This window comes from Sylvia atricapilla, chromosome Z, assembly GCF_009819655.1.
Source record: "Sylvia atricapilla isolate bSylAtr1 chromosome Z, bSylAtr1.pri, whole genome shotgun sequence".
Lineage (NCBI taxonomy): Eukaryota > Metazoa > Chordata > Aves > Passeriformes > Sylviidae > Sylvia > Sylvia atricapilla.
The window spans coordinates 80,526,619-80,554,037 of record NC_089174.1 but is presented as its reverse complement, the minus strand read 5'-3'; the positions used below and the strand labels follow the sequence as shown (position 1 = coordinate 80,554,037).

The window sequence follows — 27,419 nt, the reverse complement described above, 5'->3', positions numbered from 1 at the left end:
CCTGCCTACTAGGGATTATATTAAATAGATTAAAGAGATTCTAGAGAAGGATCTAGAACCTTGGTCTCCTATAGCCCCCAGTGAGAAATCTAGCCTTTGTGCCATAACCCTCCTAACTGCCTATCATTGCTCTGGGCCAGTGAATGTTTAATTATTTCCACAGAGAAGAATATCTCCCACAAAAGAGGCTGGTATTGGTGTAGTCTGGTAATAATGTTGTTTTGCTAAACATGGTGTATGGTTATAACATCACAACACTCTTCCAGAAGCACTGTGTCCTTGGTCATTTCTCCCAGACACTGAAAGTGGAAGCTCTGCAGCTGCAGAGCCTGGCCAAAATGCTTCTTTTAAGTGTTGTTTTTTTTTTTTTTTTTTTTCATTTGTCATATGTGCCAATTTTTTACTTATCACTTTCTAAGGATTGCGTGCTCTCTCATGCCTTTCCTTCCCACCTCAAAGAAGCTTGTGGCAGAAATCTAAGAGATAAAGCTCTGCTGAAACAGAGAAAAGAAGAAGCGTGACCAATTGCAATGACAAGTTTGCACTGGGTAATTTAATACACACTCACATGAATTCTGCTTGCCTAGTAACACTGTGTTAGCCAGTGCAGTAATCAGATGGCCACAAGAAAAACAGAATAGAAGGAAAAAGGAATAATTTGAGAAGGAAAGAACCAGCTCATATTCCCAGGGAGGGATGAGTAAATTTTTGGTACACAGGTACTTTAGGTGAGTTATGTCTCCTTCCCAGAGTCATCTAGACAAAAGGAGACAGGCTGATGAGAGTCATCAAGCTTTCTACAAGTAGCCTGGTCTAACATAAAACTGTCCTCCCAATTAACTTCTGTTAACATAAAGGCAAAAATTAAGTAGAGTGGCTCTAATGCTACTGGGTGAGACTGAGGAATGAAGGGATAGACAGAGTTTAACAGGCTCATGTAGCACAGTGGGTCGTCTAACAGGGCTTCATCTAGTGGTTGGAATAAATTCCAGATGTATCTGCATTCCACTGAACAGGAGGAACTGCGATATCTGCCTTGAAAATTATTCAGGATGATATAACTTTGTACTAGTATGACTCTTTATCTAAAAAGATGGAGGGAAAAATTGGCTTGTTACTGTGTTAATCTGAAAGTTGTTAGGTTTTTTTTAGCTTTTCTAAATGAGATTTTTTTTTTTTAGTTTTGTCTCTTTGTTATTGTTTTCTGTTGATTTAGGCTTTTTTTGTTTGTTTTGGTTTTTGTACCTGCAGTGTATGGAAGTATAAGGAAATTCTACTTTACTTATACTTGTTCAAGTAATGAAGAATGACAAAGGAGACAAAGGGCAGGAGGGAATAAAAATTTAGAAATTCTTCAGGTGGAAATTCACCAACTAATCAATGATAACAGAGGGATTAATGGCTGAATCCAGGATGATCTTAGGGCTTTTGTTTTCTCTCCTTCCACTCCAAGACAAAGCTTCCTCTTATGGCTAAACATAGGGAAATAATGAAAAGAAATCCTCATATTTCTCCTGCTTGGTGAATATTTTCCAGAATGGAAAGGACAAGGAAGCCCTGTTTGAATGATTGAAAACTTAAAGGACTAAATTATCAGGAAAATGTTTCTAACCAAGTAAATGCTATTTTCATGCAGTATGAGTTCTGAATATACGGATAGGTAAATATTAAATCTGTTACAGTCTGCACCATATTGGATGGCAGCTAATGAACTCTTGGCTTCAACATGTTAGGATAGAGTAGTACCTTAATTCTTATTCCCCTTCCTGTTAATGGGAAGAACAGCAGCTGGAAGGAACATTTGCTGTGGGCAGAGTGTAGACTGCATTAAGGATCAAACATTTAAGCAGAACATTTCAACAGAGATGCAGAAACCATTTAGATTTCAGCTGTGAACATGTTCCATCTTGTTCAAAACTGAGCCTCTTAGAATGCCTCTGCAAAAGCTGAGAAACGTTAGAAATTGAGATTGTATTTACCCTTAAAATGAAAGGTCATAAGAATGAAGTAAGACTATCAACTTGTTTGTTTGTGTTAAGAAATACATGGTGTGATTTTCGTACATGTAGTTATGGTACTGCAAACTCCATAGTTTGAAAGTGAGTCTCACAGACTCTTGCAGAAATGGCATTCCTACAGATTTTTCCAGAACTTTTTTTAAATCAGTCGTGAGCTCTGGGAAACTAAGGAAGAAAAAAAAGAAAAAAAAAAAATAGTTTTCTAAATGTGAACCAAAATTCTGGAAAAAATGCAAAGCACTACAAGACCTGATGTTTCTGAATGTGATCATTACAGGTGATGCCATAAAGAGTCTAACTCCCAAAGCCTTCAAAAATTTGGCATCTAGGTCTGAATTATTTCAATATCTTTTTATTATATGCTTAATTATTCCCTGTGTAATAGCTTCTATATGGTTTATCATTTCTTCAATTCTACCAGCAATCTAAGGATTTTATTGCATGTAGTTTTAACAGCAGTTTTTTGTTCAGTTCACCTGCTGTATTGGTCTGCCATGAAGTTTTCTAATCACCTCTCAGTATTCACTGTTTCCCAGCTAAAGAATTTCACAGTTCATCTACATATTATTTGTAGTCATGTGTTTTAAATTAACCACCTGTTAAGTTTGCTTGATGCCCTTGGACCTTGTGTTCTAAGAAGAAGTAACTAAATGTTCTCTGTTTGCCTTCTCTCTTGCCTTTCACAAGTGGTTGTACCTATCACAACTCCTCATCAGCCTCTTTTCTGAACTAAAGCAACCTAGGCGAGCTTATGTCCTCTTTCAGGAAGCTATGCCACACCTTAGACCACATTTGTCATGCTATCTCTACTTCTGCTAGCTTTTTCATCTGCTTTTCATCTGCTTTTCTTCATGGCAAAGAAGACAACAACTCTAAGTAGTCAAAGTCTCCCACTGTCTTTGAAGCAGCCATTGTTTACCAGCCTATGAACTAAGCCCCTGTGGGATGAGTATTATACAAGGGCTTTCTCACAGGTTCAGGTTTGATAGGGCAACACTGAAGTGTGAAGTTCCACTGCCAGCCCAAGAAAAAAACAGGTGGGTCTGAATGGGTCTTCAGGCTGATTGTCCTCATGGTGCCAGGGGAGGCTTTAGCACTGACATTTACTTATTCACTTGTCCTAGGTGCCTGAATAAACACTTACAAAACCAAAAAAACCAAACTACACCCTAAAAAAACACGAATAAAAACAATCAACCTCCAAGCAGCTTTTAGAAGTGTTTCAATTTTAGAAGAGGAAACGTACCTCCCTTTGCCTTCATGACTAATGAAAAACCCACTTCCTCCCAATGCCCCACCCCAGCTATCTCCACAAAGAAACAGAGACAGAAAATGTTGAATAAGGTAAAATAAGGTAACCTCCAAGAGAATATTTTCTCACCACTCCCTAAAATTTGCTCTCATACCAACCCTTTGCCCCATCCTGAAAGGGTGGAGCTCCTGATGACCAGGTGAGACAAGCATCTGATCAGACTGTCAGTTTGCCCAATCTCCCTCTCTCTCACCAGTTCATTTTTCAGGCAGGGAGATGAACATGCAGAAGAACTTAAAAAGACAAAATCCAGCTTGCGTGAACAATCTATAAACAAAATTTATAGCTCAGATTCAAAGGACAAAGAGATCAAGAAACTTAGTCATCTGTAAGAACAGTCAAGCTCTTTAATTGGGAAAGACAAGTTCTCTTTTCCATTGCAAATATTATTCAGGTGCAGTAGGTGCAATCAGTCAGGCACCAAAAGGGAAAAGGTTTCTATAACACTAGTACAAAAGCAGTCCACAGGAACCTGTGGCAGAAAAATTAAGTGAGAGAGATAATGTGTGTTTTCTCACTTAGAAAAGCCATATCATCAGATCTAGATAAATTATTGAAAAAGTTGTCACATAAATAGCCTAATGGATATGATCACCATTTTGCTGGTTGAACAGGATTTGAACGAGTGCTCCTCCAATAATCCACAAAAGAGATTGTCTGAGTGAAGTTTTAATGTGAGTTTTCTTCTGGGGAACTTTTTAAAATGGGTACCTGTTGGATACCTTGGGTATTGAGAATTTTCGAGCACTTGAGAATTCTTACTGAGAATTTATTGAGAACTTTCTGTACAGACAGGCACTGACCCCCATGAAAACAGTGTATTTCACCTGAGGCTTTGGAAAATGCTTCCAAAATTGAATGATAGCACTGGGATTATGGTTGTGTAGTTTGAAGTGTGTAATATCACATGGTGGTAAACTTAGAGTTTAAAGTTTTAGAATATGGCGATATATATAAAGCAGGATGGAGGTTTTAAGGCATAGGCTAAGTCCTTTATTTTTTCACCTTCTTCGTGAGTCTGGGTGGTATCTTGTAATTGGATAGAAAAGTCCACATCGTGGACCATGGGTGGTTGGTTATTGGGTTAAAAGTAAAAATAATTTAGGTGTCATTTCTAATTGGACAATTTATCCTTAAAAGGCCTTGTAAAGAGATAGAGAGGGGGACATTTTTACTTCGTTAGCTAAAACTCCCAGCTTGTGAGACTGTAATACAGGTAAGAATTAATAAACCTCCGAGTCTGCACATGAAACACCGTCTCTCGAGCATTTAATCCTGATTCTAAACAGAAAAGAAGATAAAAACCATTTAATGGTGCCTTGTGTGAGGATTGAACTCACAACCTTCAGATACCCTTGATGCAATTCTATCACTCACTCATAAGCTTTGCGCTTTGATACTGCTCCCTTGGAAGTGGCAGGAGAAGACCCTCTCTTTAACAGACTATGTTTCCAAGACTAGAAGGCCTGACCAGTGATTTTAGTTCAGGCACATTTAAAAATGTTGGTAAAGGAAACAGAAACCATTTAAAAATCTTTTAGGGCAGCAGGTAGGCAGGGATAATCACTTTAATTTAACACCAAAAATAGTGACCTGAATGGCAGCCATATCTACCTATAGGGTAGATAATTCTGGGGAGACATTTTATGCTGGGATTAGCTAGAATCAGTGAACCTAAAAGGATTTTTGGCACACACATCATGTATATTTGTCCATTTCTAGTTCACATTGATTTCTGTTGTGATTAGAGTGGTCTGGAGGGAAGGGGTCTGAAACAAATAGCAAAGGGCCTTTTCTAACCTAGAGTTTCCAATTAGTGTAATTAGTTATCCTTTATGGTTAGTAATCTATGCAGCCATAAAAGATTCTAACACATTCATTGGAGGTGGTGGGGTTTTTTGGGGTTTTTTTTGGGTTTTGTTTTTTTTTTTTTTTTTTTTTTTTTTTTTTTTTTTTTTAATTACTGTGTTCAAATGTTCGTATTTCCAGTTTAAAAGGCTAGGCTGTATTGAGCTTTTTCAGTACATCGGAACCCAACCAAAACACCTCTGATTTCTAAATGGTTAAGGTATGGTTATGAAAATACCAGTCCAGTCTGGTTTCTGTGTCATACCCAGATCTGGCTAGGTTTGGTTTCCTGTTCTGTTTTTAAGACACATATGTCCAAGGCAGAAGGTCTGTCATTTCTACAAATGCATGTGATGGTTTTTCATGGTGGAAAAATACCCCAGACTTTGATACTTCAGCATCCAAAGCCAGACCCACGTTGAAGACAAATTAAGCCTTAAAATTTGAATATTGATCTGAAAATACTTCTGATCAGGTTATCAATTCTTGAGCTGTAATGCTTAATGAAAACCAAAGAACTCAAACTGCCTGTTAGAACAACATCACCACTTTTATAACTATATGATTACCCATATCAGCCAAAGCCTTCCTAGTTTTCCTGCTCTAAACATGCAGTAACCATTGAAGCAGGGATGTGAATTCAATCTTCTTTGTTCTCTGCTGAGTGACATAATAACCAGACATTATAAGCAGTTTTCTTTATCTAAATGAATATTTTTATTTTATTTATTTTATTGGTAGATTAAACCCACCAACAAATTAGAACTATTTCTGTAGAAACTATTCTAGGTGAATAGCATAAAGCATTCACCTAGAGCATCTTCTCTCTGACTTCAGCCTCTGCTCACTGAAGACTCCCCTAGATCTCACATGTGCTAAGTGACTACTAAGATGGTCACTGTTGGCTAACAGACTATATTAGGTGGAAAGCGAAGTCCTGCTTTTAGTTTTGAACCTCCTTTTGAGTTGGACTTGGTGATTCTTGTGGATCCCTTTCAACTCAGAATATTCTGTGATTCTGTGATCTGTAAAAGAGTTTGACTGAATTCATAACCCTTGTGGGGATTTAATATGAAATAAGTGAGGGTTTTTAAATAAGAATTTCCCTCAAAGAATGATTCTTGATCAACTCTAATATGTGCATACTGAGCCTTTCCTTCCTGGTGTCTTTCAAGATTCATGACTAAATTAGTTTCTAGGAAAGGACAAAGAATGATGACATCTTGCTGCTGAGTGTGTGATTTATATGACACAGGAATATAACCTTGGATTATCCAAAGCATCAGCACTAACAAATACACCAATAACTTTGAATCGATAAGGCTGTTGGGCTGGAAAACTTCATCCTCAATTACCTGTAGAGCAAAATTAAAAGATAAGTGAATCCAAAATTTTTGAAGATTGTGTGGACGCCTGGTCACATTTTTCTGCCTTACCCTTGTGCTTGCATTCAAGAAGATCCACCAGGAATATAATACACTGAAAACGGGTAGGCCAGGAAAACAATGAAAGAAAATGTGTTTTTTCATGTCTTGTGGTCCTCCTCTTGCAGTGGGAGCTAGTTCTCAAAGCTCCAGAGCAAGGTTTGCATCAGAAGCTTTAGATGTGAAAATGTAGATAAACTTCAGATGTCAATTACATGCTGGGACTCTGAAGATGTCAACTCAAGGAAGAAAACGTGCATGTTGAATTGGGCATGGACACGCACTACTCAAGGGCCACATATGTATTACCAGATGGAAGAGCATTTTTTTTGAGTTTCTGGATCAGGCATGTTTCTCACATGCATCCTGATTTCATATTAGGGCATAAGTCAGCCGCCACCTTCCCTCACAGCTCTGTTACCAGAGAAAACAACCCAGGTGCATGCATGGGAGTAGCTTTGGCTGTTTCAGCTGGTTTCCTGATCAGTGGCCAGAACACTAAAATTTGAGAGCAGTCAAAAAGACCACAGCCCTTGTTTTCTGACTGGAGATAAATAGATCAGATCTGATCTAGAAATGATAAATATTGTCTTGGTTTGAAAGACAGGTGTCTGCCAAGGAATAGGGGAAGCTCCCTTGAGGTGGAGAATATGACACCCTTCCCTCCAAATTGTTGTAACTTTGAAACTAAGGGGCTTTCAGGCAAAGATGTGGGAAAAGGAGTAGCAGTTCTTTCCCAGTATGTGTGTGTATCCCAAGGCAAACAAACAACAACGAACAAACCCCAGAAAACCCCACGGGCCGTCTCGTCCCTGCAGTTTGATCCGTTTCCCCCCGGGTGCAGTTCCGGTCACTGCCACAGGGGCGCTGCTGGCTCCCGGCCGGGCACGGCGGGTGCCATGACTCCCCCACGCCTGCAGGGGGCACTGTGCCGCGGCGGCCGCGCGGTAATGGCGGCTCAGCCCAGATGGGAAGAGACAGAAAAAAGGTTTTCTTTACAAATTCCTGGGGGCAGCCGATCCCAGTGCTCCTCTGGATAGTGAAAGGAGTTGTAGCAGGGACCTCAGAGCAGCAGCTGGAATGGCAGAGATGAGGAGAGTCCTGGAGTAGCAGATGAGATATATATAGATAAAGAGACTCTGCAGCTGTAGCTGGAACCACAGAAGGCCTCAGCAGGCACAGGGTGTGGGGCTACAGTGTAGTGGAAGGAAATCCCAGAGCAATGGCAGGGGAGCAGTGGGGCTGGGCAGCGGCAGCCTGGCTTCTGGACGCCGCAGGGAGAGGCTTCCTTGAAGGGGGAAAGGGGCTCAGGGGCCCTGGGGTTCCCCCTGAGGCTCCCCAGCGGATGGTGAAGGGTCCCCTGTCTGATAAGGTCCCAGTGCGATGGCTGCTCTTATGAGCAGAGCTCTGCTCACAGCAGAAGGCAGCCTAAGGCAGCAGCAGACAGAGCCCAGCAGTCATGGCAAAGTTTTCCATGACTGCAGCCTCTTTTCCCTCTAAACGCTGAGAGAGCAAGGCAGAGCCAGGAGCTGCCCCAGTCCTGTGGTATCCCTGCCCTTCCCAGGAGAATGTCCCTCAGCTACAATAGTAAAGCCAGCTGCATTCCTCCTCCTCCTTCTCCACGCTGAATTCTTTTCTTTCTCTTAAGTACCAATTGTTACCAGTTTTTACCAACAAAATGGTGGAAAATTCCCTAAGAGAAAGAAAACAAAAAAGGAAAAATCCTAACCTCCAACAAATATGTACAGTAGTGATGGGATCTTTCGAGCTCCACAGGTGTCTGCTCTGGGAAATCCCTACAGCAACGTCTTTCACTTGGGCAACATGGTTACTTCTTTACTGAGGCATTGACATGGGTCACTTAGGCTTCTCCAGAGGCTTTTCCTCAGTTTTATACCAGTTTCAAAGGATACCTGAATATCAGAAATTTGGGAAGGGTGGCATTTTAAAAGGAAGACTATTCATTGGCACAGCCTGGCTAAGAAGCAGAACACATTTTTCATTAGCTTATCTTCAGACCAGAGGTCATGTTATTGGGCATATCCCACTAAGAATGAGGCTTAGGTCATGGATATTACAGTCATTGTGTCTCCAACAGAGACATGCTAAAGGGAGCATGTGCATGCACATTGGTATAGTGAAAATAAGGGAGGACTTGTTCATGTAATTGCCACTGCTAGCCATGTTCTCCAGGAAAAGGAGTTCCCTTCAACCATCTTAATAGAGGATGTGCTCTTTGGTATGTGATACCAAAACAAAAATTTTTACTATCAAGGCTTTAATAGTAGTTGTTTTCTTTTCCTGTCTGCTCCCATACTCTGAAAATGGCTGTTTGGAGTCTGGATTACTCTGGAGTTGCCTCACACAGCTGTCAGAAGGGTACACAGGCAAATTGTGCCTGGTCTCTGGCCACACCCTGCTGGAAGCACATGTGGCCCAGGCAGATAAGAGGCATTTTTTTCCACAGGAGAGCCATGGACAAGACCTAGCTCATCTGTGCCTGCCAAGATTACAGCATAAATTTGACAGACCATGACAAGATTTCAATTTTAGTAACACTGTTATTGGTAATGAAGATCAAGACATTTTGAAATATCAATGTAATTTAATTGTATTTGTACACAGGTGGCCTTTTTTTTTTTTCTTTCCCTTTAAATCAGTTTGACCTCTCATTCTGTCTGAAATACTCACAGCCCTGCAGGAGAGAGGCTGTACACATTCACTCATGAACAGTCTGTTTTCACCTAGGAGCAGTATGATTTTGTCCAGAAATCCATGGTGCCTACCATAAAGAGGTGGAATGCTGTGAACCCATTCTGAGGATTTTACTCCCATATCCTGATGAATCCTGGTGCTCAAGGGCTGTTTGTCAATCCCTGGCTTTCTTGTTTACATTGCTCTTATCAGTAGAGCAACAGGCTGTTTGCATAGCAATTTCTCTTCTTTCATCTCAAGACTTCTGAAGCTTCTCCCCAAAATGTTTCTGCCTTTGACCTGACACTGGATCTGCTCTAGCCACTGAAGCTATTCAAGGCCTTATGTTCCATTTCATTGCATGGAGAAACTCCCCAGGCTGTTTGAGGACTCTCCCCTGCAGAACATTCTGCACTGAAAGGTTTGGATTAACTGGAGTAGGTATGCACACACTAATACCCAAAAAACAACATAGGACCTGCCACCTTCTTGGATTTTTCATGTGTTAAAACTGGGAGATTTAACACAGCCCTCCTGCTCTGAAGTAGAACTCAGACTGGGAGGTAATTTGACTGAAGTCCTTCTTATCTTAGTTTTACTATCACAGTACCCTACGCTGTGGTCTTGGCTGTGAATCAACTGGAAGCAAAGTCAAGTTCCCTAAATTTCCCCTGGATAAGAAAGGAAATATAGATGGGGTGACTAACAAACTGATCTTGGAAAAAAAATCAGCATCTTCTTCATCCAGTCTTTTCACATGGCTGGCAAGAGACCAAACTATTCCTCAAAAGACAGGTCTATAGCCCTCACAAAGACAGGCTGTTGGGAGGCACTGATAAGCCAGGCCTGAGACAGTGCCAAGTTTTTCCCTGAAGCAGTCAGAGAAGGCAGTAGTATCACAGCTTTACTGCTTATCTGGATTCCTCTGTGTGGAGTCCAGCTTTATATCTCCAAGGAAGATACAGGCCAGCATTTTTTGAAACTGTCACCCTTGCAATTATTATGAAAAACCCAAGTTCTATAAACCAGTTGAAATTCCAGATCCAAATTAATTGTCCTTTATAGTTATGCCTAAGAGCAGAAGACACTGCAGTTGGTACTGGAAAGACTAAAACTGAGCTGCCTATCAGCAGGGAAGAGACTGAGCCTTAGCCACATCTAACCTTAGCCACATTAAAGGTGCACATCTAGCATAAAGCCATTTGCCTGGGCTCTCCTTCCAGTCAATGGAACAATTCCATAGAGTGATTCACTGCATCCCAGGAATAGTGCCTGAGGTAGGTGGGGTGAATCACTCTGGGGAATTGCCTCGCTCTCTCTGAAGAGTTTTGCCAGAGAGCTTGGATGGCAAGCTTTCTTTATGTGCTTAAATTAAGATGAGATGAATTCCACCTCTAAATGTTCAAACTCAGTGTCTTCCTGAAACAAGAAAGAGCTGCAAATTGCATGAGGATGCAAACAGCTGATGTTTTTAAGTGGCAGCTTTTACTCAAGCCCAATCCTGCATGGATTTCACAGGGAAGGTGGAAGGCAACTGGATGATGCAGTCTGGGTGAGAGGTGTGAAGCTCTTCCTCTTGCCTTTGCTCTGGCTCCAGTTCTGACACCTGCTGATTTGCATTCCCCTCATATTTCCACATCATGCTCTATGACATCTCTACTCCTATTCAGCCATACAACAAACGAGTTATTATTAAGAGTTGCTATAACTTTTAGATAGATAAAACTCACTGCTCATTCCCCTGAGTGTAGTGACAGGCATGAGGGCCCATGAAAGCCACCACCTGTGTGAACCACTGCCATGGGTACTAGGCAGGCAGGGGTAATGGACAACCTTGTCACACAAACAAGACACACAATTCCCTGAGGAACTGACTCCAAACATTGACTCTCAGTGTGTTTGTTTCATCTAACACCCCATGCTGAAGGACTTCAGCCAGTTCCAACATGAAAAAAAAAAAAAAAAAAGACAAAAAAGATGAATCTAGCAATATTTGTTTTATACCAAGCACAAGATGTGGGTGGAAACGAAAAGTAAGCCATGTGGAAAAAAACATTTATAGAGGATGAAATGCTCTCAGGTAGGAATTAATTATCTTTCTTCTCAGGTTATGGTCTTCTAATGAGTTAGGAGTACCAGACACATGATGGTGAAATCATCATTTGAATTAACTATATTCATGTCTAGTTTTGTCAATATTTTTTATTCAAAGACCTGAGAATGGTAGGCTTTATATCCTTTTGTGTGCTCCTTGTTAAATTTTACTCCTGTCAATATTTGCACATTTAAATCAGTAGCCCTAAATGCCTCCATTTTTAGTATGCAAAGCTAATTTATTCAGAGGACAGAATGGCACAAGCGGTGTCCTTGCAATGCCATTTTGGCAGAAAACGAGCCCTGGAATATCCATGGATATAACCCTGCCTTTTCAAAGAAGGGCATTTCTGGTTATCTGATTGCTCGATCAGAGGTCAAAGGGCTTGTCCCTGCAAAGATTATCCAAAGTTTAAATAGTGGCTGATCAATTAATATCTGTTTATCTAGAAGGTCCCAGCAGAATTTCAGTTTTTGGCAGTCTATGTATTTGAGGACATAGGTCCTCCAAGGGATTAAAAGAAAGACACCAAAACTGCGGAGTACTCCCACAGTTCCTGCTTTTTTGTTGTGCCAGAGGCAATAGGAAAGGCCTGATGCCTCTTGCACAGCCCACGTCTGTCTGGGAGCATGTCTGACCTCCCTCCCCCACAAACCATCCTGCAGGGAAAGCAATACCGCTTATTTTTAGCCTTCTTTCCAGTCAGCGACTCTGGCAAGTCCCTGCTGCTTGCTATTTCCTCAGTCTGCACCCTATAAATGAGGGAATGGGGCCCCTGTGGTAAATGTTAGGTGTATCCTAATGGCAATCATCCCAAAAGAGTTCCCATATGAACAAGAGGGGCTCTTCCCCTATGATGGTTGGGAGGGCCATTACAGGCAGCAGAACTCTTCTGTTCAGAAGTCTTCTTCAGAAGAACTGCTCTCCTTGCCCCTGCCCTCCTGTGCCCAGCTGCAGCCCTGGGAGCACCTGTTGGTCTGCACATGGAAATGAATTTCAGTGAATTTCAAAACTTTCCCTCCCCTTTTTTGGCTTCACAGCTGACATAAAGGGATTTGTGTGAAGTTACTCGCACAACTTTGCACAAGTCAAACAAATTTGGGAGAAAAAAAAATCCCAACCCATGAGCATTCCCAAGCCTTTAAAATAATCACATGCACTTGTATCTGCAAAAAGATAGATTTAAGCAGTTTTCTGTACGATTCTGTGACCATCAAAGTTTAGCAAGAAAGCAGAGAGGGAAAGTGGAGTGTTTGTCTCCAGACAGTAAAAATAGAATGGCATTTTTGCAAACTACTCTTCTAGCCTGCCAAGAGTGATTTCTATACAATGTATGATACTGGCAAGAAATCTGCCAGTCCATAGATTTTTCTGGATTATGATCCATCAGTCTTAATTTCCCTCCAATAGATGATGATAGATGACACAATTCACCACCTAGCTCACCTTATTTTCCAGTGATGATGCTGTGTCTGCAGAAGCCTTTGTAGTCCCCAACAATCGTTCAGGGGACAGGAGCAAGATAAACTCAGTGTCAGTATAAAAGAATCAGCCTTCTGAGAAAAACTGCAACAGATGCAAGTGCTGGAGATCAAGCCCCACTTGCTATTAAGAAGGCTGAAAATACAGTAATAGCCCTTAGTCTAAGTTTCTTGTAAGAATGTCTAAGGGCCAGTGACAATGTTGTGGTTGTTAAAAAGTGTTCAAGTCTGAGCTGAACATCTCAGTCCAGGGCATTTCCACATTAGTGTGAGAAATATGTAAGCAAATTTTAGAATGGAAACCTTGGACAGAGTGGGAATGGGAATCTCTTTCTTCCAGACTAGCTGGCTGACTTCCATGGAAGACCTCTCTTGGGGCAAGAAGTCAGATACCGTATACCAATAGTGAAGGGAAGCAAACAATATTCACAATTGGCCTTAACCAATCCCCTCCCCTCCATATTTCCCCCCTCTTCTTCAGTCTTATGCTGGTTCTCACAATTATGTGCAGACATGATCTGGTAAATGACTTTTAGTGGCAAGAGCTGGCAGGCTGGCTTCATGGAAATCAGTGACAAGACTCACACTCTTTTCAGAAAAACTTTATCTGCACCGCAAGAGGCAGATCACAGATCATGAGCATTGTACTGTTTTTTGCAACAGTATGAGATAAGCAAAACTGTCATTTTGTCACTGTTCAACATGAGGTTATTTTGGAGCTACTGAACTACCTCATTCAGTTGAAGACACAAAATGGCTGTGAGTCAGCTGAAATTATTTGCTCCCTAGTTCCTCTAATAATAAGAGCATTTGGGTATCATTTTCAAAGAAGGCCACATAGAGACAGGAAGAGTTAGGCAAGGATGCTGGTAAATAGACATCACAGTCCTTATTGAAGCCTCAACAACTGAACTGCAGTTTCAAAACAACCTTTATTCTGCTTGAAGACTTATTACAATTTTTAAAGCAACTCAAAAACAAGACACAGCTCCATCAACTCTACAGCTTGAACAAAATTTTAAGGAGGCATGTTTTCACTGTTGCCTTGTAAAGGCAATTTACAATCTGCTTTACTCTCCACCTCCTCAATGACAAGTTTAAAACAAAGTAATCTTAATGTTTTAAAGACATGTAACAGAACAGAGCTTTATTTTCAAAAAACAAGAATTAAAAAAAAAAATAGCAGCATCTTGGGCAGCTAATGCAATCTCATCAGGACAAGTGCAGTGGAACCTTACCAACTCCTACAGTTTAGTCTCAGCTGCAGCAAACAGAACACGATTCTACACAAAATGTTGCACCTTGTAACCTTGTCCCATGGGAGGCATTATGCTTTGAGCTGCCCATTTCTAAAGTGACCCTGAAAAAAAACAGTATCAGGATTCACTTTCCCAACTTAATACCATGCATAGCAAAAGCACTGTGTGAAAATCGGCAGTTTTCCCCATTAGAAGCATCTGAATGTTTTCCCAAGCATTATTATTTCATTGCCAATTACAAGACAAAGCCATTTTTTCACTACAGAACAGTTGACACCAAATAGAAAATCTGAAGATTTGGTTTTACAGATTGCTCGACAAGATAACGTAACCATAGAGACAAGCTTTTTTTCTTTTTTTTTTTTTTCCTTTTTTCTTTTTTTTTTTTTTTTTTTCTTTTTTAGAAACTATCCAACAACACAGAAACTCAGTTTTCTAACTGTATCCGGAAACATGCTGCACCCACAAAGGTCTAGTGTGCATGTGTGCGTCTTTAAACAAAGTTAATGATATCACTTACTAAATTCCTCAAAATGATCATGTTCTGTGAAAATGCATCTATATTTGGAACTGTTCATACATAAACACAGCAAGTGTCTATGAGTATGCACAGATATGCATTCTCAACCTACAAATTCATATTTCACCTTAAGTAAATCGGAAACTCTTAATTTTGCTTGTGAGTTTTGGTTCTCTTTGCTATGTCTCACGCCTTTCAAAGGCCTTGTGAAAGAGATGCTGCAGTGCAGCATAATTCAGGGAAACAAAATAAAACAAACCAAAAAGCTCCGTTAAAAAAAAAAAAAAAAAAAAAAAAAAAGGAACAGAATAAAGCCCATCCATGGATTATATTAGATGAAAAAAACTATGCATCAATAGAAATACAGAAAAACACTGTGTTTCTTCAGTTATATCCCCATGCTTTTTTTTTTTTTTTTTCTGTATACAGTAGTCTGAGATCAAATCAAAGCTGGAGTGAACAATATGGTACATTAAAGACAAACAACTCTGCAGTGAATAGGGCCTTTGGCAGGTCTTAGCTCTGTGCATTAAGGAGGGAGAGAAATGCAGAGGCCACACAATATGTAAGTACCAAAGAAAACCCACTCATGCCAATTTGAGGGCATAAATGATCCCTGCAAATTGCACAGACCCTGTGTAGGCAGAACATCCCCTTAAGAAGCCCTAAGCACTCATCCTTACAACATAGTGCTTTATTTCTCATTGTTGCTTGTGCAAGAAAAGCAAGTGTCAAATCTGCACACACACTATTTTTTTTTTCTGCTACAGCCACACACAAAGAGAGGTTGCACAGCACACAGGAACGAATTATATTCCATACTGGGCTGGGCATGCTAAGGATATGGCCCACTGACATAAGCAGGGGTTTTCTTAATATGAGGAAAATTAGATCCAAATGCTTTACTATGATAAAATTTCTTGACAAATGCTACGTGAAACATCAATTCAGATTACATACATTTTGTCTACAGAGAAAAAAAATACAATTTTACTCTTAAAATATTTAACATTCAGAAATTAATATATATGTCCAAAGAATATCTTGGATTGCTACAAGTGTTAAACTGCTGTATATTGAACTAATTCGTAACTTCAAGCCCAGTAGCATAACTGGCATGCTAGAGTACTTGTTGGTGTTTTTTGTAGTATAAAGCAGTTACTAGTATAACAGATTCATATGGTCCTACAGGCCTGAAGAAAGTGTGGAATGAGGAAGGGAAGGCATGGAGACTAAACTTCTATTCAGGAAAAATATTCAGAATTATTTTCTAAGTGATGACTATCATGAAACAATATTTGTTGAATCTTGTTTCCTGATATAAATTCTAGTAAGAAAATACAACTATAGGAAAGCAAAGACAACCCACCAACAAACAAAACCCCCCAAAAAACAGATCACAAAGTCCAAATAAAATCAAAAGCCTTACAGCCTCAGAACTGAAGTAACAATGTAAAAATGAAAAGATAATATAAAGATTATCGGAGACTGGCAAATTTCTTATTATTATTTCCAATAGCTTATAAAGCATTGTATACTTCGAAATAAAACACAAGGATCTCTAATCACAGCTATTATGAGAGAACTCCATGGGTCTCACTCTTTTGATTGTGTGTGCAACTCTCTTCAATAGTAATGGATCTTATCTTTTGCATCTTGGGGGAAGAATAATTTCATATGTTCACTTAGTCAAATCTTTTCCAACATTTCTCTGAACTTCATTACTTTATTGATTTGCAATGTATGAATTTCCTCAGTGGTCAGGACAATAAATAACCATTGCAAACCATTGATAGTGAACTATCCCAGGTTTATGGGTAACTCTTTTTTAGTGAGATTTATGTATTTGCTTCCTTTAACTGAACCATGATTTTGTAAGTCTCTGGTGCTCTGAAATTATGAAGTGTTCACTTTGATACTGCCTCAGCCTACAGAATTTTGAAAATACATATAATAGCCTAATCATTTTCAAAAAAGACATTTTTCAGTCTTAATTAGTTCTATATTGTATCCAAATATTCCCAGTAGAGGTGGAAGCTTTTTTTTTTTCCACAATACTAATACAAAAAACAAACCTAGGCAACAGATTAGAGAAACTTCCTTCATGTGAAATGAAAATACCTTTATAGGCTGACAAAAATTCTGCCATAGGAGGTCAAGAAGTCATTTATTTACTGTGAAGATGGACTCATTCTGAGATCCAAACTATCTACACTCTACACTGCAGTAGCAAAATATCCCCATTTTTTCTGCAGTCTATCAAAGAAGGATACACTATTTTTCTTGTCTTCCATATACAAAGACAATCATGACAGAAGTTCAAAATGCTTCAAGAAGCAAATGTAGCATGGTACCGTACTCTAAAGGTAACTCTGAAACAGTATTGTTGGACTCAGTGATATTTTACAATTTCATATATTTTTTATTGAATTAAGCAGCTTAGAAGCTTATCAGGCACTGCCCAACAAAATATTTAGTCCAAAAAAAAATTTACGAACTTTTTAAACTTTGAGCTAGTAGCTCAATATTCTATACAATGAAAATTGTAAAATATTTCATAGTTTTAGTTCTCAAGCCAACTCTTGCTGGCTCCCTGTACATTAAAAACAAAACAAAACAAAACAAAAAAAAAGCAAACAAAAAAACAAACAAGAAAATTATTAGAAAAAAATAATCATGAGGAAAAATATCCTTAGGAAAAAGAAATTTTAAAAAAAGAAGACAAGGAACCAAGAAAAACAAGCCTAATCTGTAGATATGCTTAAGAGAAGACTGCAGCCTAAAGAAAATTCAGTATTGCATAGCATAGTCTAAAAATTCAGCTTTCAGCCAACAGAAAAGGAAAAATGAAACAGTTTGGTATTGACAGTTTCCATCAATGATAGTTAGTCATCCGGTACTATGTACATTATTATACACTGTATGCCATTGAAAATCCTGTTTTCTTCAGTCTTAAATATATTCTTAAAACAAGATTTTTAATCATCTAAACAAAACACTTCCTGGCACTTCGCTATTACAGTTACTCTGGACAACATACTGTAACTGATGTCCTTTTAAAGTGTCCCTTAGAAATGAAAGTGCCACTCTGCTACATATCATTCACCAGAAATCAAAATAGAACCACAATGCTGTATGTCTGGATCCACTGAGTGCAGCAACACCATTCCAAGTCAGGCTGTGACCACAAAATTCCGATAACTGAATGACACAAATCTCTTATACCTTGTGTCTGGATAATCCAATGTTCTAGCTGGTAAAGCTTCAGAAGTGGTCGTAAACAAGCACCATGCTTAAAGGCCTCTATGTCCCTGCAGGGAGATCAGGTTTGGATTTTTCTCTTGTGTTTTTCTTTTATAATTATAAAAAAAGAAAAAAAAGCACTTCAGATTACAAACATACATTCACAGCACAACACTGTGATCTCTCCCACTGCAGTTGTGAAGGAAATCTCTAGTCCCATCTGAAGACAGATAGCTTTGATACTGCAAATTCTTGAGTAAAGCTGAAAGGAGCCTTTTCTCTCCAGAGGCCTCAATGTTGCCAAATAATTTCTTTAAAAAAACAACAAACAACCCAGAGTATTAAGATCTTCATCGCCTCTGCTGTGCATATACTGGGTAGGCTAGTGTGACATTGAGAGAGTCATTGTGCTGCACAAGTGATGTGTGTTGGTAATGTAGCACCAGTTCTTTGAGCGAGTTGTACAAGTTATATGGCTCTGCAAATCCATACCCAGTAGGCGTTTTGTTTATCACACAGTGCTTTACTTCGCCATCCACCCTAAAAGAAAAACAAACAAAAACAACCAGGTTTTAGTTTGTGAGTACAGTCAAATTAAAACAGAAAATAGGATATTAGAAATACATCTTGAGATGCTAGTCAGTAAATAGAATTCCTCTGTTCTGAGGTGGGATAATGGTAGAATCCTATGTTTAGTCACAGTTCGTCAATATCATCCTAGCTTAGGGAGGCAGGAGATAAGCAGGACTTAGCATGCTGCCCAGAAAGGAGTGCACACATGTTTTGGTTTCCCTTCTGAGTGAGGCTTCTCTGTGAGACTGGCACAGGTTGGAGCTGTGTAGAAAATGGAGCAGCAGTAAGAATGGCCTTAGGACTCCTTGACCTGCTTTTAAATGTAAAGCTCCGAGAGGAACTGTGCATATGCAAATGTCTATCAGCCCCCAGCTGAAGGCAGCCCCTTGCAGGTTGGTTATGTCATTCACAAGTTAGGGTACATACACAACAGAGCAGGCATAGCAGCCTTGTTTGCTGCTCTCTCGAACAAGGAATGTTCCATCTCGTTTTCCCCGCAGCAGATTTTCAGCTTGGCTTCTATTAATATTTCCCACATTCCATGTTCTCTCATCATGATGGGGCAAATCCTCATCATCTTCTACCATAGAGTATTGGCTGTCGAAAAGGAAAAATTGTTTGTGAAACACAGAACAAAATCCACTAACTAAGCAGTCTTTATTCCATATTACAGTAGTTAGCAGGATGTCTCCTTGGTAAAACTAGAAATTTAAACCAAGTAATACTGCACCATTTAAACAACTAGATAAAAGTAAAATATAAGCTCTGTTTCTTGTTTCTTTGAAAAACACTCACGCAGATTTTAGGAAGAATATAAAAAGATGATGTGTTATTTTTAAGGGTATGCTGCGAGTACTTCTGTACTTCTGCCATTGCTCACTGTTTTGGTAAATAGCAAGCTCAACGAAATCAGTACCCTCTGAGTCAGCTTAATTTCCAAAGATCAGAACACTTGGTCAGCAGTGAAAAATCATGCAATGTATCAACTACAGCTGCTGCTCGGAGAACCTCAGAGCACAGGGAGACCGATTAATTATTTATAGGAGAATGGCTTTGTGAAAAGGTGCAATACTGGAGTGCTTTCTCTCTCTCTCTCTCTCCCCCCCCTTATAAGCAGATTATGAAATAGCATGCAATACATGCTTCTCTACTAAATCAGCCACCAACTATAAAGCTGATTCAGAGTTACAGAGTACCCTCTGACCTAAAGCCTGCCATGAAAAACGAAGCATCTGGTTCAGACGTGTGTATATGACTTTGGAATTCTGCAGTTCCAAAGCTCCTCAATCCCACAACAGACTGCACTGGTTGGTCCTGCCTCTCCTGCTCAGCTTGCAGTAAGTCTGTATTGGGCTAATGCATTTATTCTCCCTGTTTTAATTAGTTTTCCTTGATCTAAGAAAAGATGACGTCTCACTCATCCATGGTTCTGTGTTTCTGAAGATTCTCAAAGTAGTCTACAGAAATCAGCAATCACACACAGAACTCTATTTCTCATATAGAGAAAGGGATCTTTCTTTCAGATAACACTATCTCCAGGTCCCTTATCCCATCACTCTTTTGACCTGCATGACATTCACATACATTCAGTTCAGTTTTCAACCAGCATCTAGAGAAAGCAATTCTTTTTTTTCATCCTGTTTTTTATATTAGGGGATTTTTTTCCCACAATACAACTTATTGTATTGAAGAAAAAACATATTCTAAAAGTTTAATATTTCAGCAGTTACCAGACTTGCCAGCAAGGAGTATCAGAGTGAGAAAAAACGAAGATTTTTCTTTAAACAGTTTCAATTACTATTTTGATGCCACACTTAAACCCAGAGTGTTCTTTGTCTACTGTTTAAGTGATAGGAATACTAGTGGGAACAGGTGCTTACATATTCTACAACATCTCATCTTTGAGTTGTGTTAAGACTGAAGAAACTACATAGCTTTAAAATGTGTATGTCTTTTTTATCTCCTGCTTCTGCCACAGTGATAAGCACAATTTCCAGGATAACAGTAGGAGACTCAATAAACCAAGCCAAATTAAAATAGATGTGGACAAGGCCAGAATGCAAGGCAGAATGCACTGGAGTCATTGTCAGTCTGCTGCTTTCATTGTATATTCAACCAGGCAGCATAAAAGAGATATACCAGACACAACAGAGGCAGAAAATGTTGATACAAATACTACCGAGACAATTTTGATTTTTCTATTTGTTTGTTTTTCAATGTTACTGTGCTTCAGATATTATTTTGTATCTTGCTTTTGTTTAAATTTGCTCTATGTTTACACAACCCAAGCACTTTTTGCCGTTTTTTTCTCAGGAATGAAATGAAATGAAATGTATTCATCAGCCTAGCCTCTGTCAGAACCTACAGTAAACTAAACTTTGAAATGACACAATACTACCCTGTCCTACTTTTTTGCAGAAAAGTAAAACAGACCACAAAACCAGAGGATATTCTTCAGCATATGCAAATTTATCATCTCCAGCACGTGGGTACCCCTATACTGGATAATGTCATGGTACCCCCAGTTGAGATTTGGAAAAAGCATGCTCATGCCTAAGAGATATTCTGATCAATTTATCCATTTGTATGACATCTCTCTAAGATAGTAATACCTTATGAACTTAATTTTGCTGGTATGAAAAAAGACACAGGTTACATTTCAGTGCTTTGCTACAGTAACTTGATTATGCACTTCTCTGAAAGGAGAGTAGAGGGTGAGACAGCATCCTCTCTAATACTTGCATTATGTAGGCTGTCATGTCTTAACAGTGTGCATTCTTACTGAAGACCTAGGCTTGAGATTTCTTCTGTGTGGTCCAAGACTTAAATACGCTTTATGTCACTTTTGTTATTTAGGTGATTTGAAACACCAGAAATATTAAATCTTCCAACACTTACTCTTCTGCATTTTCATTTCCAAGCCATTCATTCAGCTTCTTCTGCCGAACGCCTTTTTGAGTCAGCCACCTGGACAATAATTGCAAATGAAATTAATTTTTAGTCACAAAAGTTGGACACCATTAAAAAACCAAACAATTTAAAATTTGTTAATTCACGATACTCACATCAAGTACTGATCTCTTGTCTTCCTCAGCTGTATGAGGTCTGGCTTAATGCTGTTCATACGCTTGTCTATCTCTCTGTATTCAGCTGCTTGCTTTTTTAAGTCTTCTTCTAATCTACGCCTGCTGTCCACAATTTCACTTATCCGAGACTTCAGTTTTTCATAGTTGTGCATGATTCTAGATGGAACAAAGGAGTAGGTTACACTCTGATTTCTTATTCATAACTTTATAATCTGCTATTTAGAGGTGTAGAGGCCTAAGAGACCAAATTATTTCTCTAGATGTGGTTATAGATTTTGCCAGTTCACATCTACCCTATTCGAAGCTTCTTTGCTTACAAGTGAACAATTTCAGACTTGTCAACTTGGTTCGGTTTTTGGCAGACCTATACTTGGCACTGTTTGTTTTTTCAAAAATCATTCAATTTGATATGAAAAATCAAATACTGACCTTTGTATTTCTTTATCATTTCCTTCCCGTTTAAATTTTTCGATGTATTCCTTACTGTATCTTTCTTGTGTTTGGCACTGCTCTTCAAATATTTTTATTGTTTCATTAAATGCCTCAATGGCTGTTCTTTTCATTTGAATTTCCTGAAAATAAAGTAATTGTTATTACAGTTGTTATCAGAAACAGAGGAAGATTGGCTTGTATCACAGAAACACTTCAGTATACAGAATAATAATATTCTTTTAATATCCCTTTTCCAAAATGTATTCTGTCTGCTGAGCCTCATGGCATAGATAAAACAGGCCTGTGCAAAAGGTACCATGATAAGATTTCCCTGATGAGGTTTATCAAGCAATAGAAATGCTAAAAAATTAATCAGTTACGATCTTTGCTTTGTATGAATAAACTGATGCTTAGAACCTAATGGCTTTTGTGGACTTTGCCCTTTGTATAAACTTAAATCCTTAGAGGCACACCTGGCTTTCTGAAATAAAGGTGGCCTTGACAGGTCTCACGAGTTTATCTAGTTTAGCCTCCTGCCCCTATATACCTAGTTGGTAGCTAAGTCTTAGGTAATTTATTCAAGTTGGCAGCAATTCTCCAATTTTCTTCAATTCTTTTTAGGTGCATTTCCTGCACACTTTAATAAGCAGTCTTTATTCTAGGTTTGTAAAACCGGACTAATTCAATGGCACTTCAAGGCATGGCTAATAATTGATTAGGCTCAAAGAGGCAGCTTTCCATCATTCCCGCATTTTGTCTACACAAGTCATCTCTTTATCCTGCATAGGTAAACCAGACCCTTCCAAAACTCATAATAAAATGCAGTGCTTCTCTGCAAATGTGCCTTGAGAACCATAACTCAGCCTGATGAAGTCAGTATGCAGAAGTGGGGGTAAATCAAGACAGTTATGTACTTGCTTTGGATGGAGCTGTCAGACTTGGGCAGAGGGCAGCTTAGTTTACAGGTGATGGCTGTTCAAACATGAGTAAGCAATTGGACTATCCTGAGCAAGCACATCAGGGCAATGCAGTGGGGGTGGAAGAGGGGAGTAGGAAGATGACAGTAGGAATTCACAGTAATATTCTTCAAAATCTACAAAGTCCTTCATTCTCCCTTTGGTTCAATTCTAGCTCACCTGAGATGTTCTTGTGTAGTCTTCATAGAGTCTGTCGTATTCTCTGCTTTTTTCTTGGAACTGGGTGTTATATTCATGTAATTTCTTTCCTACTGCTTCAATGCTATCCTCTTTTACAACTTGATCCTGGAATGAGGAGCAGAAAGAAAGACATTCTGTAAGGAGACAATTATATTGCACAGCTTTTCTGTATAAAACTGCTTAAAAATGCTTAGATAATTACATGGAAATATGATTTGTCTTTTACTAATATGAAGATACACTAAATGCATTATATGCAAATGAGAAATTGATGACAAAAAGGAATTTTGCATCACAAGTGTTTAGCTTTACACTGAAAATTACATATTTCACCATTGAGTGGGATAATCATTAATATATTTATTTCATAACAGTGTATATGCAGTATTTAAAGTCTTAAATATTTACATGCAAACCATGGAGCTAGTTTTAAACAGAAATACCAAGTTTTGTACCCACTTGATTTTTTTCAAACATTAACAGACCTGAAGTTCTTCATGTTCTGCAAGTTCTGCAATATTTTCTGTGTGTTAAAGTGTAGTGCAAAGAAAATAAACTAAATTACCTGCTGGTACTTAGATACTGGATAGAGTAATTTTACATCCAGTTTAGGATTATACTGGGCTAGAGATTCATTTCGGTAGTGGTTTATTAGCTCGACCACAGAGTTGAACGTTAACGGGTCAGAAAAACCATATTTTCCATCTCGGTGAAAAATTTTGATTAATTTATTATTTCCTCCTTTCCTGCAAATAAAGTATATTAAAAAGTTAGGTATGCTTCAAGTACTATTTCCTAAAGAATACTCTGCTTTAAGTACAGTTATTGCACTTTTCTATCAAGTATTACCAGTATAACCAGTCTTACCTCAGTGTCAGTGTGTAGTCTCCATGCATTTTGGTTGAAGCATCTCGTACCAAAAAAGTACCATCAGCTGTGTCTCGAAGCTTCTCATTTACTTCTTCTCTAAAATGAAAGCAAAAGTAAAACATTCATTTTAATTAGTCCTCACACATTTATTCTTCTGCAGTGTTCTAACTTAAAATTCAAATGTTTTGAAATAAATGTGTTATGGAAGCCTTCTGCGGTTCCATATTACAATACAACCATATAATACCTTATTTAAAATTGTTAGAGGACAAGTGGGATAAAAAAAATGGCATACTCTGTTCTCTCACTACTGGACAAAATTATTATTTATGCAAAGCTCTTTCTGCTTGTTCACACAAGCCTATGCAACTGGAGCAGCCAGTGCTGGTCTAATATACCTATATATAGTACAGATAAAAATGTTGCTAATATATGGCACTTGTAAGTCAGACTTGCTGACTATTGTGCCTACAGCTGAGGTTCTGAATGAAACACAAGAACAAAATTATTTCTTAGGGCTATCTTTTCATGCTAGTATTTCATGTAAGTCTAAAAGTAACAGAACAATAATTTTGCATTCTACATTCTAAAGTGACTACCAGTAACTTTTTAGTTATATTTGGAATAAAACCAACTGCAACATGTTTATGGTGGAAACCATCATAAAACTGTTCTTACAATTGTCAATTTTCTACACATAATACATATACACAGAATAGCACAGCAAGGACAGCACAAAGCCAAACATAAGAAATACATGTCTTGAGGTGATTTACCTTGAGATATCCCCCCAGTACCATTCAGCGTCTTGTAATGACATGTTGTTATTCATGCTATTGTTAGTTACAGTATTAGGTTTCGGTGGCTTAGGAGGCAGTGCTGCAAATGAAAGGGGGGAAGAAAAGTTATAACTCACTGAAAACATGACCATATATTCCTTGAAATTCCACATTATTACATAAATTTTATAATTCTCTGAGTGCGTTAAAAAAAAAAAAAAAAGAACTGGTCACCAAATAGAGTTGTCCATCATTAACATTCTTTAAAAGACACTACAGAAATCAAATCAAGAAATTTGAAAACAAAATAATTAAAAATAAAGTTATGCTGTTTAAAAAAGATGATGTTATCTTGCAATAATATATTTTAAGGAAAATATAACACCATATTCAACTCCTGCCCCTGTGAAGAAAGCATTTGAGAGAAAAAAATCTGAAGTTTGCTTTTACCTCCTTTCACCATCTTTGGGTGAATACAAGTAATAAAACATGCCACTTTTTTTTTTTTTTTTAATCCTCCTATGTCACAATCTTAGAGGAATTTTGCTGTTTTCTTACCTAGAGGCTGAGTAATAAAAGATGCAAACCCTTAGCAATACAGTACATTTAAAGCAGAATCAGGGGTTTGTGATCCTCAGCATTCTGTGCAATGATTTGCAAAAAAACCAAAAAAAACCAAACCCAACAGTTTTAGAAACCCATCTGTGACCCAAATATCCCTTGTGTTAATCTTAGTATTCTACAGAATAAATTGTGTTCCAAATGCCAGGACTGATTAAAACACCCCCCCAACCCCCCCTTTTTCAATGTCAAAGCTGCATATGTATACCAGTGGGTGCCAGAGAAGATACTGCAGCACTGACTTAGTAACAAGGAGAACTACACTGGAATCAGGATTAAAAATCAACTCAGCTCTTTCAGTTCTCCAGTAAGTACATCATTCCTGTCCTATATATTATGACCAGGCTCAAAAGGCAATGTTTTCGAAGTTGCAAGGAATATCAGGATAGCGTAATACTTTCATGTAATATGAAAAAATGATGCTACAACAGGCATTCAAACAGTATTGTTAGATTTTAAAAATGTTTTTTCCTTAAACAATCCAAGCCAATGATTTAGAATCACTGTTTCAGGAAATATGAGTGTTACTACAGCATCTCCTTTTAGGCACAGTGTAGAACAGAGAGAGCAAAAATAGTAATAAAAGAAATACAATTTTTACATTATAAAATAGCAGGACTAAAACTACATCTGACATAATGAAATCAAAACAGAAACAGGTCAATTCAGTAAAAATTCAATTAAGTAAGCAGGCAGGTATTTTTAATATGTTAAGATTCTAATTACTACAACCATGCACTAATCCACAATTTTGTTCTAATTTATGAAAAAAGGAAAACTATTTGTATCAATAACAAAGTAAAGAAATCCTACATATCCAGTATGAATTTTTCAGCATCTATTGTAAACACCAAAATTAATTAAGTCTTCTATAATAAGACTGCAGTTTTACCTGGTGGATCCATTTCTATGTAAAACATCAAGTCTGTGCCACAATTTATATCTGTCTTAGGATATTCTATATCCAGTTCTTCCATATTCCAAACAGTATTGTACATTTGTATGAGTTTCACTGAGTAAGCTCAGATACAAGAAAAGAGTCAGGCTGTCTTTGTAATGGTGTCTTGGAATTCATTTTAAAACCTATAAGGGGCTGCACTGTAACCTATTACATCATAATCCTCAGCCAATCATGTCAAAATAATGTCACCAAACCACTCCTGCTTCCTCATTTTGCTCTACATTAATCTTAAAACAATTTCAGTTTTGGGAAGAATCTACATTTAGTAGAATTGCAATATAAAGCTAGTATTAAACACAAAAGGAGCAAGTGGGCTCTCCTTGCCTGTGCTCCTGGCTCATTTTCCTGACTTTGCAGCATGGTACAGTCCAATCCTGGCAGGATGACAAAAGGCTGATATGCTGCAGCACGTAGCTCTTATACACAGGCGCACACAACACACTCACACACAGGGCAGCTCCCTTCAGAGGCAGGTCAGTCACATCTCAGGTGCATTCTCCTGCCTGAATGCCTGAAGTTTGACATTCAGAAAGATTTAAAAGGATTCTAGTACTACTGCACATATTAGCAATGCATTAGAGAAGAGTATGACTGTGTGTGCATATCCATCACACACTCATTTTACACAAACACACACACACAGATGTATACACCTACATAATGAAAAATGGATTATGTTTTTAAATTCTGTATATTTCTACTATTTTTATGGGCACATAGATCTGATAGAGTTTATATTAATATATAAAACATGCTTACTGCAGAGATATCTTCCTCTCTTAGCATTATGTAATAAAACACAATTTGAACCCATCCAGATGAATTAATTTTTAGATCTAACCCCCAAATATTATAATCTTACATTTAGCTGATTCACTCAGACAATGGAAGAAAGTCATAACTGAACAAGATCTTCAAAAATGGTTTTGCTGAACATAAAAAAGGCTGTGAGGATACAATAAGATTTAGTCTGCCCTTTCACAGTTTCTCTACCCCATTCTCACTGATATATTTATCAAGTTAATTGTTTTTACAAGCAAGAGTCT

At 38.3% G+C, this 27,419-nt stretch overlaps 1 protein-coding gene and 1 long non-coding RNA gene across 5 annotated transcripts in view; one reads left to right on the top strand and one right to left on the bottom strand.

Moving 5' to 3' along the window:
* Positions 1-6,375: 6,375 nt before the first annotated feature.
* LOC136374659 (uncharacterized) overlaps positions 6,376-27,419 on the top strand; it is a 34,339-nt gene continuing 13,295 nt past the window's right edge. The window contains exons 1-3 of one of the 2 annotated variants that reach the window (XR_010745945.1): positions 6,376-8,283; positions 9,424-9,737; positions 19,585-19,804. This is a non-coding gene — a long non-coding RNA (uncharacterized lncRNA). Of the gene's footprint in view, positions 8,284-9,423; positions 9,860-19,584; positions 19,805-27,419 lie in introns of both variants that reach the window. The other variant, XR_010745943.1, reaches the window with a different exon arrangement.
* PIK3R1 (phosphoinositide-3-kinase regulatory subunit 1) overlaps positions 13,786-27,419 on the bottom strand; it is a 55,911-nt gene continuing 42,277 nt past the window's right edge. For 2 of the 3 annotated variants that reach the window (XM_066340073.1, XM_066340075.1), the window contains 9 exons: positions 24,789-24,891; positions 24,010-24,108; positions 23,708-23,888; positions 23,122-23,247; positions 21,983-22,125; positions 21,533-21,709; positions 21,366-21,434; positions 18,894-19,064; positions 13,786-18,434 (listed from right to left, as the gene is read on the bottom strand). In XM_066340073.1, the coding sequence (XP_066196170.1) occupies positions 18,245-18,434; positions 18,894-19,064; positions 21,366-21,434; positions 21,533-21,709; positions 21,983-22,125; positions 23,122-23,247; positions 23,708-23,888; positions 24,010-24,108; positions 24,789-24,891 (1,259 nt within the window). In that variant the 3' untranslated portion in view covers positions 13,786-18,244. Of the gene's footprint in view, positions 18,435-18,893; positions 19,065-21,365; positions 21,435-21,532; positions 21,710-21,982; positions 22,126-23,121; positions 23,248-23,707; positions 23,889-24,009; positions 24,109-24,788; positions 24,892-26,304; positions 26,462-27,419 lie in introns of those variants that run through there. The other variant, XM_066340074.1, reaches the window with a different exon arrangement.